Source organism: Trachemys scripta, chromosome 17 (assembly GCF_013100865.1).
Source record: "Trachemys scripta elegans isolate TJP31775 chromosome 17, CAS_Tse_1.0, whole genome shotgun sequence".
NCBI classification, from domain to species: domain Eukaryota; kingdom Metazoa; phylum Chordata; order Testudines; family Emydidae; genus Trachemys; species Trachemys scripta.
In genome coordinates, this window is record NC_048314.1 from 25,411,480 (window position 1) to 25,427,876 (window position 16,397).

The 16,397-nt window shown below is 47.5% G+C and overlaps 1 protein-coding gene across 1 annotated transcript in view; it reads left to right on the forward strand.

Annotated features, from left to right (window-relative positions):
* Positions 1 to 2,511: 2,511 nt before the first annotated feature.
* Positions 2,512 to 16,397, forward strand: part of LMX1B (LIM homeobox transcription factor 1 beta) — a 133,379-nt gene continuing 119,493 nt past the window's right edge. Inside the window, exons 1-2 of the mRNA XM_034752083.1 lie at positions 2,512 to 2,650; positions 3,208 to 3,394. Coding sequence (XP_034607974.1) covers positions 2,512 to 2,650; positions 3,208 to 3,394 — 326 coding nt within the window. The remainder of the gene's footprint in view (positions 2,651 to 3,207; positions 3,395 to 16,397) is intronic.

Consider the following 16,397-nt stretch of genomic DNA (forward strand, 5'->3'; position numbering starts at 1 on the left):
AACCGTAAACAATTAATGCCAACGAGAGGCTCTTTCTGCGTGGCGGAGCTCTGAAATCCAAGCAGCGTCCAGAGTTAAATAACCCAGGATTAGCTGCAGCGGGTTCCAGCGTTAAATTGTCCAAGCCAAAACCCAACGAGCCTGTTCCCAAACCCCTTCCCGAAAGACTGAGCTAAACCATAATCGTGCATTCCGGCGCGAAACCGGCGTGCGAAGGGCTTTGCCTGCAGAGCCCCAAACGGAGCAGCCAGTGGCCGCCCTTAACACTTGTCCTGCTCACTAAATACCGGCATGTTGGGAACCCGACAGACCAGCGCTCGGCTCCTTCCCCCGCCGCCACCCCCAGCACGGGAACAAACCCAGCGAATTCTCGCCGCCGGGCCGGGCCCGGCTCGCCCCGGGGAGGGGACGGGAGGGGGTCGCTTGCCGCGCAACGCAAGGGGGGCTGGGGCGGCAGCCGACCCTGACACCCGCACGACGCCGCAGCATTATTTTGTCTTGTATTGTTCGCGCGTTTCCCGTTCAAACAGTGGCCACACGCCCGTGGTTCAGAGCAGCCCGGTGTCCAGCCGGGCCCGGGCCGCGCTCCCTGGTGCCGACGCTGCCCCGGGGAGCCGGCACTGCGGGGCCGTGCGGCCGCGATCGGCCATTCCCAACGGGAGGAAATAAAGACCCAAAAATATCCTCCGGCCGCGCCAAGCACGGCTCGCGGGGAAGGTGTAAGCGCGCCCGAATCGCCCCCTGGATTCGCCGGGCTCCCCGGCGGTCGAGGCGGGGAAGGGCCGCAGGGAACTAACGCCTCTCCCCTGCCCTAGTGACTCCGCTCCCCACGAACGCGCAGGGCACCCCGCAGCTCCCCGGCCCCGAGGCGACTAGCTCCGCCTGCGGCCCGTCGCCAGGCCCTCGGGCCTCCTGCCCCGGCCGCTGCGGCTCTCCAGCTGCATTAGCCCGGGACCCTGAATCCCTCCGAAGCCAGGCAGCGCAGGGCCGAGCCCCAGCCGGTGCCGGCTGGGGTAAGGCCACGGGAGGGGCGTAGAGCCCTGGTCCCCAGCAGCCCAGCCCAGCTCCGTCGGCTGCAGAGGGATGCACTCGGGTTCCTCTCCAAAGGTGGCCCAGGCGGGCAGGAGCCCGGCTCGCCGCGCAGGCCAGGCCGTGCGGGATCTGCTGGCATTTCAGCTGGCAGCCCGGGCCGGGGGACGCAGGTTCCCGGGCACGGGGCTCTGGGGTCGATCGGGGTCAGCCCGGCCTCCGACTTTGGCGCGGGGAGAGCCCCGCGGGAGCTGTGTCTGTGTCTCCTGCCAGGCCCCCAGCCCGGCTCTGCCCGCAGCCAGCCGCACAGCCACCGCTCCCCGGCGCGCAGCCAGGGCTCCTAAGCGGGCTGCCGTCCGGGTGGCGCTCCGGCAGGGTCCGCGGGGAGGTGAGGCTCTCTGCCAGCGCCTCTCGGCCGGGCCCGTCGCCAAGGGACCGCGGCTCAGGTGCCAGGATAGTGCAGGGAGCAGCCAGCCCGCCGCGGCTCTGCGGGGGGCAGGCCCCGCTGTTAACACCTCCCCAGCCAGCATCCCCCCCAGGCACAGCTGCTCCCCACACGCGTGCCAGCCCCGGGGGAGAGCCGGGGGCGTGGGCCCCTGGCCGGGCTGCGGAGGGCTGAGACAGGCCCGGGGTCCCGGACACGCGTGGGGGGAAAGGCTCCTGCAGCCGGTGCCTCTGGGACACGCACGCTCGGGCTGCCCGTGGGGCAAACCCAAGCACAGTCACAAGCCGCGAGGCGCAGCTACATACCCCAGCACAGGCGGGAGAGCCCGGGGCGCGCTGCCCGCGCGGGGCCGCTAACTCGAGTGGGACGCTCCAGGCAGCTCTGGTCACTCTGCCCCCGGGGGGGTGGGAAGTCGCAGGGCCACTATCCCCGGCCGAGGCGCTCCCGAGAGCGCAGTCCCGGAGTGACGCGGCCCCGGTCCTGGCCACCCCGAGCCCGCGCACCTGGGCGCCCGCGGGGGGCTGCGGGGGCTCGCTCCGAGACGGCACTATTTGACGTCGAGGAGACGGATCACCTCGGCGCAGCGATATCAGGAGCGCCAATGGAGTTCAAATGTCAGCAAGTTTGAGGAGGGGTGAGGCGGCTGCACGGGTGGGTGTGTTCCTCCGCCGCAGCCCCGCTCTAAACGGAGCGGCTCCTCGGGACGCGGCTGGGCACAGTGACTGGGGAGCGCCCGGGGAGCCCGGCCGCCTCTGCCCTGGATCTCCCGCGGCGCCCGCCGGCCCCTGCCCCGGGGAGGGCCCCGCCCCGGCCCGCCGGCAGGTGACCCCCGGCCGCCGGCTGGAGCAGGACCTGACCCGATGGGCAGCAGCCTCCGCTCCGGCCCCTGCCCCGCGTCTCCGCCCGGGAACGCGCCGCGTGTCCCCCAGACCAACCCGCGCGGCTCCCGCCTCCCCGCTGCAGCGTGTCCCGCACCCCGGCCCGCCCCGGCGCTCCGCGCGCCCGGCCCCGCCGCCTGACGCCTGCCCGGGCCGCCCATGGATGTCGCCGCCGGCCCCGAGTCCCTGGAACGCTGCTTCGGCCGGGGCCCGCCGGACCGCGCCGAGATGCTGGACGGCATCAAAATGGAAGATCACCCGCTGCGCTCGGGCGCTGCCACCTTGGGCGTGTTGCTGGGTGAGTCGGGCTGTGCCCAGAGCCGGGCGCCCTGCCGGGCTGCCCGCCGCCGGAGCCGGGCTGGAGGCGCAGCTGCGGGGCGCTGGGAACAGCCTCTCCCCCCGCCCGGGCGGGCGCGGGGCTTCACTCGCTGACTTTGGCGGGAGGCTAGTTTGTAAATGACCGAAACCAAATTATTGCTTCAAAGCGAATGCGGAGCGGAGCGCGGATTGCCGGGCCCTGCCGCCCGGGGGCTGCGACTCGCCGCACGCACTTTGCAGGCTGTGCGGTGACCCCGCGTAATGTGTTTGCAACTTCCCGGGGCGGGTTTGGGTGGAGAAGCGAGCAGGGAAGCGGGGCCGCGAGCCGAGCCTGCCCGGCGCAAACGAAATCGCGTCGATTTAAGTTCGCTTTGCGCTGCTGTTTCAGGGGAGCCGGTCCTGGGGAAGGGGGGATCCCGGACCCACGGGCCGAGCTGCGCCAGCGCCCCGCTTGGCCGAGCCCGTGCTGGGGCGCAGCTGGGGTGTTTCGGGGGCCATCTCCGCATGCCGCTCACATCCCTCTTTGCTGTTTCCTAGGGTCAGAGTGTCAGAACCAGGCGGTTTGCGAGGGCTGCCAGCGGCCGATCTCAGACCGTTTTCTGATGCGAGTGAACGAATCTTCCTGGCACGAAGAGTGTTTGCAGTGTGCAGTGTGTCAACAAGCCCTCACCACCAGCTGCTACTTCCGGGATCGAAAACTGTACTGCAAACAGGACTACCAACAGTAAGGCACCCTTCTCCCTTGCCCCGCACGCCTGCCGCCCGGGCCCCGTGCTCGCCGGGCCATACGCGCCTGCCGGGCCTTGCACTGGGCAGAGGGGACGGAACAGGCTGCCCAGGGTCCCCGGGAGCCTCTCACCGAGTTCTGCCGCCTTGTTGGGAAACGCCAAAAAGTTTTCAAACGAAAACCAGAAAAAGCCTCTAATGGTGCGGTGATCCGAGAGCGCCCAGCCACGGACCGCGCGCCCGGACCCCAGAGCGATTCGTTACGGGTTCAAATGGCCACGCTAGAAATGGGGGTTACGAGCCACGGATAAGAATTAAATAGTCCGCTGCCATTTAGCAAAGGGAGTTTGTATCGGGTGGTTTTACCAATGTTAAATAACACCTCGGTTGGTGTCCGAGTGACAAGGGGGTTATTTAGTTAGCGCCCCAGCTAAATTCGAGCTCAATTCGTTTGAAACTTGTGCCGGTAATTCGTAGCGTTTTTATTGAAATGCGCCGCGGGTAAATAATTCTAGGATTTAAAAACAGAACCGCCCTTTCAGTAGAACATTTCCCGCACGGCAGTTTTGGGTATTTGGAAGAATTTAATCTTGGTTCTAAAATCAGTTTGTTCCAAACATTATTAACAAAACTCGAAATCAATCGGACCACGGGCCCCTGAACTTGGGAAGGTGCAAAACGCCCGGGAGAGCCCGGGGCTTGCTCTGGGAGCGGTGTCATCTCGGGGAGGCGTTTAACAACCGGGATTTGTAGTTTAATTTTTAACGTAGGAATTAAACCCGAGTACGCGGGCTGTTGGGTGAAGTTAGTTGGATTTTTAACTGGCCTTTTGTTGCGAGATAACGAAAAATCGTTCCTGAGAAACCGTGCGAAGTATCAGCAGCCCCGTGTTGTCATTAGAGAAAAACAAGCAAACTCCGGGGAAGGCTGCGTGGGCAGAGCCGGCGCTGAGTGCAGGGGGCCGCCGAGCGAGCCCGTCGGTGCAGCGAGACCCCAGCGTGTTTGCTCACCTGGCTAAAGGGACAGAAAGCGGCTGGTCTCCAGCCCTGCCTCCCTGGACGTTACCGGGGGAATCGTCCCGGTGCCCCCGGCCGCCTAGCACAACCCCCCGAGGCACCGCAGCGACGGATCGGTCAAACACACGGACCCCAGGGCAGGTTCCTGCCAAGCTCCCACCTGCTGCGCTCCGCCCGGCCCGGGGCCGGGCCCCGCTAGCGCGGGAATGAGCAGCAGACGGGCCGCTGTTCACGGCCCCCAGCTCGACCCGACTCCTGCCCGGGCTCGGTAGGCCTGGCTCCCGCCTGCCGGCCGGCTTCGCCCCTCTGGGCCGGGCCACGGAGCGGGCGGGCGGGCTGCAGGGTCCCCCGGCCCCCGGGGACAGCGCTAGGCCCCAGGCCGACCCTTCGTAGCGCCCGGTGCGGCGGCTCAAGCCCGGGCCGGGCTCGGGTCACTGCCGCTGTCTGGGCGCTCGCTCGCCCCGCAGCGTGTGGGCCCTGCCCGCGGGGCGGTCCTGCCAGCCTCCCGCAAAGGCCGCCGCCGAGCCCCCGATGTGCTGCGGACAGGGCGCAGGGGGACTCGGCCCCTCGGAGCCAGTCCCGGCCGCCCCAGCCGCCTCCGTGCACCCACTGCCGCCTCCCCAGAGACTTGACTTTATTGATACTTTTACTCCCCAAATGTCGGGCTGTGTATGAACCCGCCCGTTCCAGCAGCGATGCCCTTCTGCCACGCAGAGCTCCTGCCCCGCTTAGCTGTTTGGCCTCCCCTGCAAAAGCCCACTTCATGCTTGTCACTAAAATTTAGGGTCCTTTTTGTGTCGGGAGGGGGGTGAACATGGGCACTTCAATCACTAGGACATAATATGGCTCTGCTAGAAGTCTGGCAACAAACAAAGAACAACAACTATTGGTTTGCATCAACTTTTGTCAGGCATTCAGCAGGCTTCCAGAAAGGGCCTGAAGTGGCTTAGTGGCAACAATGTGCATTTCATAGCTACAGCATGAAAATCCATCTCCATGGAAACGAGTAGTAAATGCTAACATGCCATGCTGAGTATAAATATTGTTGGGTTCTAACTCTTGTAGGAATGGCCTAGAGAGATGTCCCCCTAGTTAGGAGTTACAATAGAATGTGTAATTTCATACTGCAGCCTTAACCGATGTGTTATTAAAGAAGCTTCAACAGACCCAGATTCTGCTATATGAAAAACCATAGCTGCCGACGCGTTCTCTTACTGAACTGCACGGATTCGTTTTGGGGGTTTTGGTTTTAACAAGTATTAATATTTTCACATATTCCCGTTTGTAACAGTTACAGAGAATTTAGTTTTAATAGGTATGTCAGATCCATGAAACATCTGACTGTAGAAATAAACAAGATACTTCTCAAGAGTTTTTTTAAATTAAGAAACGCTCCATTGCATACCCACACAAAATTCCCTGAAATGTAAAAGTGTTAGGAACAGCATGCAGGAGATGATTCCCTTTGCAGTCTGTAAAATAAGAGTTTCGCAAAAAGACAGTATCTTAGAAAACAAAACAATGGACTGTCCCTTTGTGAAAAAAATTCTTTGTTAGAATAGAAATAAATCCTCTTTAGAATTGTAGATATTCTCAAAGGCTTCTAATTGTATAGGGGGAAATGGGGTGTCCAGGCTGACTAGCAATAAAAAGATATCAACATGTTAGCCTTTGTTGAATCACAGCACCTAGTGTGACATTACATGGTAACCTGCTGTGTGTGCCCCCAAGGACTGACAGCAGAAGTAGTTAATAGTAAAGAGAGGTGGGGGAAGACATGGTAAATCAAAATTATTTTCCCCTGAAATTGTATTAAATTTGAAAGATAAAGCATGTGAAACTAAACTGATATTGTTTCCATTCTTCCTCTGGCAGCTGTGTTTTAGGCTGTTGGAAATCTTCTCTTATTAGTAATTCTTGTTAATTAAAGTATAAAAATAACTACACACTCCTCCTTAGTCATGTGGTGTGTGTACAAGTTTTATCAGCAAGAGTGTAGAGGGTTGTGTTGCCCATACGTAGTGAAGCTGTGAGTGAGTTGTACCGTCATCTCAAATGCAAGCTGCTACAAACCTTTACATCCCGCCAGAACGTGTCATGATGTATATGCACATGTTATTAAGAGATGCTTTTTTTAAAAAAAAAAAATTACAGCTTGAGGGATATGAAGAATAGTATCAGTAAAGTCAGATGTTTGTGTTATCTTAAATCCCATGTACATACATGGCTCAGAGAAAAAAAGACTTCCAAAATTTTCTTAATCACTAAAAGTTACTGAAAATAGCTTTTTTGTATGTAGTAATGTAATTGAAAGACCAGATTTCTCCAGAACTCCCAGGACTATAATCAAGTGCTATGTGTATCTTTGGAAAACTCGGGTCTCTTCTTTCCAAAGAAAGCAAGCTTCTGAAGGGTCAGATATCAGACCTTAAACCTTCCACAGGGTCAGGAATTATTATTGCCTGTCCTCTGTAATTTGGGGTTTGTGGGGGAAAGGAGAAAACATTATTTTTTTTTTTTTTGGTGGGTTGATTTTCTCTTTTTAAAATAAAAATGGTGTCTGTTTGCAGCTGTACTTGGATTTGAAATGTTAGAATAAATACTGAGGGAGATGGATTAGTGGCCAGGGTGCAGAATGAAGTGGTCAAAGGTGCATGATAAATGCAATGTATTACATGAATATCTCCACTACATCACCGGGCTGCATGTCTGTGACTTTGTGTATTTCAGCATCTTGGTCATATGTTCAATTCTATAAATATTTACATGAAGTGGATAGTACAGACTGATCTTTTGATTTTGACATTAAATATTTAGTAGCTTTTGCAAAAATGTTACATTACTGCTGGGGCAGGAGTGCATTTGATTGCAAGTAGTTTAAGTGAAGACAACGCAGTGCTACAGCAGACACTGAGAGCAGGATCTTGCTAGCCTAACTCAAGCAAAAATGTAGACTTCAATGTGAGCTTTGCCAAAATAAGAGTGACAGGATTGGGCCCAAAGGTGATACTTTGAACTTGGAAAAAATTAGTTATCTCGCTGACATAAAGAAACCCACTGAATGAAAACTTGTCAATAATAAAAAACCAAAAACAATGTTTCAGCTTTTGCAGCAGTAAAATCTAGTGCAGGTTATTTGCTCTCTTGAAATTACTAATTGTGGTATTTACAGCAGTGTTTTCTGCTACAAAAACATTGGTAATTATAAACAGCATAATGTTTTCCCATTTATGCTCTCCTCCCGTCATTTAATTGTGGTTATATTTTTCTGCTTTGCTGTGATCTAAGTGTTCGGGGTTACATAAATGTTGTCTTATTTCTTGCTGCTTGGTAATGTTCTGTAATTGTACATCCAGTTTTAATCTTTTAAGGTATGGTGGTTGATTTAGCTTAGTTGCTATATATATTCTTTGTAGAATAATGCTTACTCTGATTGTAGCTTTGGAAATAAAGGTAGTGAAGGAATTCATTTAGTCAAGGAATACAGTTGTAAACGGAATTCAGACATAAGAGCAGCCAAACAGCCACATTAGTTAATATTCCATATTTTTCACTAATTGGTTTTGCATTTTGTTTAGGGAAAGAAAGGGAAATATTTAGACTTTTATCAAAAGTACCAAGACATATCCGGCATTGTATTAGCATTCTTATTCAGTCCCGGAAAAGAAACATTGCCGCCTATTTCTGGCATGTATTGATGCTGTTCTAAATCTCTGGGCCTTTCTTTGTCAATGATTATGCTGATTTTTTTTATGTGAAATCAACAAGGGTCAGTGCATGACTAAGAGGCAAAAGAAGTGCAATGGGCTACACTAAATTTTAGCCTTTCCGGATTCTGCAAATTCTCTCCGGTGAGTGAGACAGTCAAACTGGTATTTTCTAGTTAAAATATTTTTTAAATTGAAAGCAAAGTAAAGTAGCAAATGTTTTCCATTTTTGAAAATGTTGTTTTATTTTCCAGAGAAAATGTGTATCCTGAGAGCAGTTTGTGATATGTAGACAAAATTCAGGGCACAAGAGGTGACTTGGGCTCTCTGATTCAGCTACACGTAGTAGGGATCCTAACCATTTACTAACAGAAAGGTTCTGTTTGTTTTCAGTTTCACATTCTTTTAATCGGTGCACTCATCAGTACAGATTTTCAGAATCTGAACAAACTAAAATTGGGCAGAGCAATGCCATCCCAGTCTATTTCATTTACCTCTTCTGGTAGATTGGCACTACTCCTTGTTAGGTTGTTGTTAAGAAACAGCATAAATGCTGATCAAAGCTCAGAGATCAGGAGCAGTATATGCATATGTCCAGAATATCAGATAATGATTAATTTATGGCATCCATTAAAATGCTAAAAAAGTGTTTTAAATGCTCTGGTACTTTTGCTGAAAATCTAAACATTCCTGTATATCAGATCAATCAGTCACATTAAACATGTTTTGCAAAACTAGTTTTTAATAATACCTATAAACAATTCCACTCCTAAAGCTGCATGAAACAAAGGCACTAGGCATCCGGAGCTTTTAGGAAATGTTACTGTTATTTCTCCCAATGACGTCACCTGAATAGCCAGAGACCAGGCAGAAAAACCTCAACTCGCTGCTGTGTCAGCAGGAATTCATCCCCATGTAACATGTATAAAAGGTTACAGAGAAGATAATTCCACAGGCTCCGAGAAAGCCTGGTACCGGCAGAGCCAACGAGGAGACTCCGTTTTGGTTTAGAGGATATTTTTAGTAAATGTTATCACAGAAATGGATTTCAACAGGATTTATTAATCTGAGTGGACAATTCTGTTTTTTAAAATATTAATTGAAACTTTTCTGGAGTTTTAAATTAATAATAACAACATAATTATACTCACTTATGGTAGAAAATATTAAGGAAGACCTTTATATAATGTGGGTTATGTACAATTATATGAATTAGGAGTAATTGATAATTTCTAAGGTTTAACTGTTAATTGTATACAGAAGAGTAACCAATACATAGGACATCCATTGTGAAAATATTCTTCTTTGAAATATATTGTTGATATGGATAGTTCATACTCTGTTAAGAGAGCAGGTGATTTTTATTTTTATTTTTTTGGGGGGCCCAAAATTTGAAACAGATCAAAAATATACATGACATTATTTCAACAATAAATAACATATCATGGTCATGGTAAAATATATGAATACTATTGTATTTTCTCAGATTAACTATGTTATTGGTTTATTTCCATTCCAACTGTGTGACCCGTCCATATTCATCTCTACATTGATCAGCATATAACGATTTATGAAGCTTAAAATGCTTGCTGCCATGGGGACTTGAAATATAGAGGGATAGTTAATAATAATTAAATACTTCTAAATATAGCAGGGGTGAAATGTCCATGAGAAAAATATTTTTTACATTCTACAATTATGATTCAAATTTAAGTGAAGAGTAATTTTCTTTACAAGATATGGTTTTATGAATTTTTGTCTAGGAAGTGTTCGCTTTTCATTGTTTACCGTACCTCATCTCATAACAAGGTGAAGCAAAATATTAGTGTACTTAATATTTGCCCTTCTATTTGAATGAAGTATACAGTATGTTCATTCTGAGCTTAAGCCTGCATTCCCGGCACACTTACCGTGCTTGCAGTGGGAATTTTGAGTATACAAGGAATGAGGATTGGGCCCTCAGTAGGTGTAATGAAATATCAATATATAAATATAAACATTCTCCCTCTCTCTGTGTAATGTGTATAAATGTGCATAGACCCCCCCCCCCACACACACACACACAGATCTACACCTCTGCTGATTTGCCAAAGAAAGTAATTTTGGGAACCAGTAAAATATTCTTTTATTCTTTAGTATTCTCATGCTAAAGGGCAGGCAAGTAGATTTTGTGTCTCAAAATCTTATGCTGTTCGGTTTTCATGACAGTTTTGCAGGGCTTGTAAATGTCTGTATAGCTATCAATAATGTTTCGTAATTTTATTAGTGAGTGATTTTGTGCTACTTGGCCTGAATTAGATCATTGTGTAGAGGAAGTAAAGTCACAAGTGGGCTGTCGATTTTAACCCCTAATGAATGACAATAAAAAGCATATAACATTGGCTTCCACTATATAGTTATACCAAACCAAAAGGGGTGTCTGCAAAATAACTACAGATAAACTCTTTCATATACTTACATTTTCCTCCTCTGATTTGTGTGATATATCATGCTATTTATTAAGTAGTATAAAATAAAAAACAGTGAGCAATGGATTATGTGGTAATTTCTAGTAAAAAACAAACAAACCATGTATTTCTTTTGAATGGTGAGGTATAAAGGTTTTCTTGGCATGTTTTTGAGATGACTGCTATACTCTCAAAGCAAAGTTTGACTCCTAATGAAATGACAGTCTCTTCTTCCCTACGAAATATAAAAAGAAGCACACGTTTATTCTGACACAAAGGAAAAGGTTAGTTATGCATAGTGTGAAACCTGACAGCTGAGTTAGCTAGAGGCCGAAGTTGTTTGGGATTTATACTGGTGTAACAGAAAGCAGAAACTACCCTATCTCTGTAGCTGACTTGAAATATCATAGTTAGCTGCCTACTTATTATAAAATCTTTGTAGGACAGGACTCTGAAACTCTACAATGCTGGTATCAGATGCCTAAACCTATTACTTAAAATGCATTTTTTTAAAAAAGGATAGTATGAGAATCTTATGGGAGCCAGAAGTGGTCTCTGAATTAAGACATTTTTTAAAATGTCTTAACAGTGAACCATGTAGAAGTTGGCTCCCAACAACAGGCGTTATGGCAGCATTGGTAACGTTTGGGAAATGAACTCAGGTTTTTCTCTGTGAGAAATTGGGTAAAAATACATTTGACTTGCAACTATCAATATAAGGTAAAGGGTGAGAGAGCACATACTAGGTCTCTGAGCTGAGGGAGCAGAACATAGGAGATAAGAAGGCAGATCACTTAGGTCAGAACTAGCTGACTTTTGGTTTTCAGTAAAAATCTCTGTAGTGTTTCTATTCTGTGTACTAATAGGCAAAATTCTGCTTGCCTTATTCAGGCACATTGTCCCATAATTTCTAGATGCTTCTTTAAATTCAGGATCAGTTTGAGGCAGAAACTTGATAGTATGTTTAGTTAAAAGCTAGCAACCTTGGTTTTGGTTTTTTGTTCCTGGAATTATTTTGGCTAGACTGATATTTCTCAAATGCAATATAGGGTCTGGTTTTGGGGTGTTTTTGGTTTGATTGGTTTTGGTTTGGGTATATCTGAAATTGCTTAGAGCATTGCATCTTGCCCAATTGGTGTGACTTAACGCAGTCAAGGAGATTTGGCCCAAGCATTGGCATCAGGAGGTCTTACGATGAGTAAAGATAATTTATGATTGTAAAAATGATCGTGGCAGGGGAATGAGGATGTTTGCTCTCTGGAAGAAATGAACAGGCTGTTTTCAAAACAGATTTGCAAAATAAACATCACTTGCTACTGAATATATTTATATTTTGAAAAATTATTTTTTCTTTTATACAGATACAAAGAAAATTTTGCTTTTTACCTGAGTTACTGTACTTGCAAAACACCTTGTAATTAGAAGGTATTATTTATAGCAAGTTATGCAGTTTAATATACAGTATGTAGATGTAACCCATCTTGTAATAAAATATAGTTCATATAGTATGATACTTGCAATATCTTTTCAAGAGATAAAAGATTATTTCCCAAAGAGCTAAGGGTGTATTAGAACAGCCTTGCAAAATTGTAATGGAAATTTACCAACCTCAGTTCAAAACCTACTTGCTTCCCTTTTATCATGATGACTGACAAAATTTAGAGTGTTTTACTTACCCATCAAAAATAGCTATTTGCCGTGGGCAAGTGAGTAGACGTTTGCAAGGCTGTATTACAGAAAATTGTTAATATAATTATTCCTAGATTGTTACTTTGTTAGTGTGATTCATTCTTGAACTTGTACAGCGATCTGAGTACAGAACTTGCTGATGGCTAAAAAATAATTTAAGAAAGTAGCAAAACTGAATGTCTTAGTTCTTAGGGACTTTTTATAATGCTTTACACTCTGGCATTTCTATCAGAAGCTTCATATATTTATGAAGAATATTTTCTCATCATCAAGGTTATTATACACCCTTTTCCCCCTCACCTAGACAATATCTTTTCCTACAGATTTTGAGACGAAATTGCGTGCATGGAACTCCCATAGACTTCAACAGGAGCCATTCGTGTGTATCAAAGGGCAGAATCTGGCTCTTGATTTTACTGTAACCAATGTATTATTTATAATGTACTAGAGCACACATGTACTCTCTGTTAGAGCTAATGGAATTTATATGCATATGTTGAGGACCAGATCCGTCTTGTAAATGACTTCAGTTAAGAAGTTTGCTTGATTAAAGCAAATTGTATGTGTCCTTTAGTATAATCAGGAGCATCACTTACTTTGGATAAGAAAATCTTTCTATAATTGATTCTCTTGATAATGTCTTTGCAATTGTTACATTTGTGGTCGGGATAGTAAATATGCAAATCGGAGGCTGCATCAGGAAACAATAATATTCTTTTAAAGCTTCTCCTACCAGATCTAGAAGTTGCTAATTTATTTTTTCAGACTGACAGAAAACTTTCCTTGTGTTTCTGTTTACTTGCAGCTTGAATACAAATGCACTCCCTACTATTTCTGAAGATCAGTGACAAAATATGATTCTTGTGAGTCATATATGGCTGTGAATCGCAACCAGTAATAAGGAAGCTGTGACCGGGAATAGCATGTCATTGAAGTAACAAAAGTGTGTCAATGAGAAACATTTGTTCTTTCAGGGCTTGATCCTTCAATGAGAGTTGAGGGTGCTCAGTACCTCCAAGTCAATGGGAGCTGAGGGCACGAAGCCCTTTGCAGGGCTGAGCCCTAAGGCTGCAGCATTGTACCTGCCAAAATTCATTACTGAGAGAAAGGTTATAGTTCTCATTAACGTCCACCCCACAACACAGTTGTTTCCAACCCGCGGGACCCTATCTCTTGACATAATGGCTTGCCTACAGCTAACATTTTATACCACTTGGTACTTTCTATTCCTGCAGCTCCCCGTGGGAACATAATTTAGCAGATTTTCTGATTCAAACTTTTCCTCGGTGTGTCACAATTTCAATCCATTTCCGGAGAGTTTTTCTGTTTGCTGGAGTTTCCTTTTGGTATTATGTATGTATGATAAGTAATGCATCCTACGCCACACAAAGACATAGATTTCTTAGCAAATCAAAATAAAGTACTGTAGGAAATTATGAAATTACAGTGAGTAGCAAAAAAAAAAAAGAGAGAGAGAAAGAAATGAATACAGAATAGTGAAACTGTTTTGACTCCCACTTTGGGGCAACTCCCAAACTTTGTTATAATGAAGTACAACCATTTCTGATACATACCAGTGTCCCGAGCGACATCCACAAATACTCAAGCTCTTCTGCATACATTTAAATGTAGTAAGTGATCTGTGGTAATGCGGCATTAATTCAGCAGCCGTACCACATTTTGATTGTATGCCCTCAAATCCATGCTGGATCTAGATGGATTCGTGGGGACCCACGGGCATAGGCATAGGGCTTTTGATTTCTATTACTAACGTGTTCATTTGGGGTTATAGCCATCATCTGCTGATTTTTCAGAAATTCTCAGAAGTAATTTTTCTGTTGGCATCATGAGTATTCAGGGCTGCCCAGAGGATTCAGGGGCCTGGGGCAAAGCAATTTCGGGGGGCCCTTCCATAAAAAAAGTTGCAATACTATAGAATACTATATTCTCATGGGGGCCCCTGTGGGGCCCAGGGCCTGGGGCAAATTGCCCCACTCCCCACCCCCTGGGCGGACCTGTGAGTATTGCATTTGCATCTCTGCATGTGAGAAAACATTTGGTTTTCAGAGATGGTAATAATCATGCAGTGTATAGTCTGTCTGTGCTGGTTTGCACATACAGATGGGCTTGCAATCAAACATCTATTTGCAATCATTTTAGAGAGCAGTCTTCAGGTTGTTGGTGTGCGTTCTGAGCTGTGTGTTCCCCCTGAGGTTAGTGGCACATTCCGTATATGGTAATCATCAGCATATGAAAACACTCGCTGTTTAGAGCCATTTGTGCTACCAGTTCATTGGGCCAAGTTAGGGTCTGACTGAGCCTGTAAATCCTTATTCACATGACTCCTGTGAGTAGTGCCGCTGAAGCCAGTTTCTCTGGTATGCAGTGGCTTGCAGTATCATGCAAGGTCTATTTACATACAGGATATAAATGCCTAGAGAGAAGTGAGTGGGGCTGCTAGGGGCATAAAGGATTGGATTCTTTGTAAGGTAAAATACCTAATATTAATTACAACTTTAACCTTGTGAGCCATGCTCTACCCTCAGTGTTGGCACAGAGCTTCCTCAGAAGAAAAGAGAAGTTCCACATGTGGAGTATGATCCTGCGGGCTGCTCCGCTTGTGTTGAAGACAATGGACGTTTTGCCATTGGCTTCAATAGGGGAAACAGGATCAGGCCCCATATGGGTATGCGAATACTATCAATTTAGGCTGTAAAGCTTCTTTTTTCATTCATATTGTTTCTCATTTGTCTGCCTGTAGTTTGCTTCCAAACAGTGTTATCTGCTGTGTGCCCGGGCTCATGGCTAAAGCACAGGGAGGGGGGATCAGGAAACATGGATCTGTCCCCAGCTCTGCCACTGACTGTATGGCCCTGAGCAAGACACTTCATCTCGGTGTGCCTAGTTCTGTGGAGGTACAGTGGGAATGCTGATCATTGGGACCCATCTCACAGTGGGGTTCACTGAGTCTTCGTTTGTTAATGTTTCTAAAACATTACAGTCAGCCTGATGGTGAGCACAAGATAAAACCTAGAGAGAGCGAGATGAAGCCCTCTGGGTGCAAGTTCCCTCTGCGTACAGGGTCAGCACAAAGCCAGTGCCCCACTTAATTCCCACTTAAGCCATGATAAGTGAGACTTAAATATTGCATTGGTCTTGTGTTGGCTCACTTTGGAGATCTTTTGCTAGAAGGCTCTATAGAAACACAAAGTGCATATTATGATGATGCTGATGATTATTATACATCAGAGTCTCTTAATTTTATTTAACAATGTCCCTTTAGGTCCCAGATGATCAGCACTCAAGAAAATAAATGCTGCTTGCTTTTTGTCAATGATTTATTCTTGATTTTCAGATTTTAGTTTTCCAGGTGTGTAGTTTCTAACAGTGGTGAAAGATGATTAAGGCTCAATAAAAGCCAATCAACCAACACAACAGAACAGAACAAACAAAGCAAATAACTATCCCCCAAACACCTGAAAGGGGGAAGTGCCGGAGATTCCAGGAAATCCACTAGGGACTTTGCTGTCGATTCTACAGGGAAGATGCTTAGACTCTGCTGTGCTGGGTGGCAGTATGAAACCCTGACAGCTAGGGGGATGGCACGAACAGCATGGATGGGCTGATATTGTAGGTGCACATCTAATTCTCCTCTCTCGCCACTGTACAATACCAGTGACTGCAATGGCGTTTCAGTGGTGTAAATTGCTCCATTGTGGGCTTGGTTTTCACTGTGCCCAGGTTGGCAGGGTCCAGTTAGACTGGCAGGATTCTCAGCCTTCTGCAGGGAAGCAGCTTTAACTTACGCCACTGAGGTAGTGTCCCGCAGGAGCTCTACGCCGGGGAGAACTGGGTATGACGGACCCTCGCTCCTCCAGGCCCTTTCCCTCCTTGAGGCCAGAAGAGGGGTTCAGGCTCCTTGGGCAGCTTTACACAGCAGGGCCCTGGCTGCTGCACCTCCACCTGCAGCGAGAACTCAGTGGACTGGAGACTCCAGTCCTACAGCTCCACGTCCCCGCTTAGAACAAGCCTGTTGCTGAGTAGATGGCAAACAATGATGAAATGTGGGTGGCACAAGCCGAATCCATTGCTGCATTATCGGTAAAGCCAAGCTCCTGTCTGTTTGGATCTCTGGGACGAGG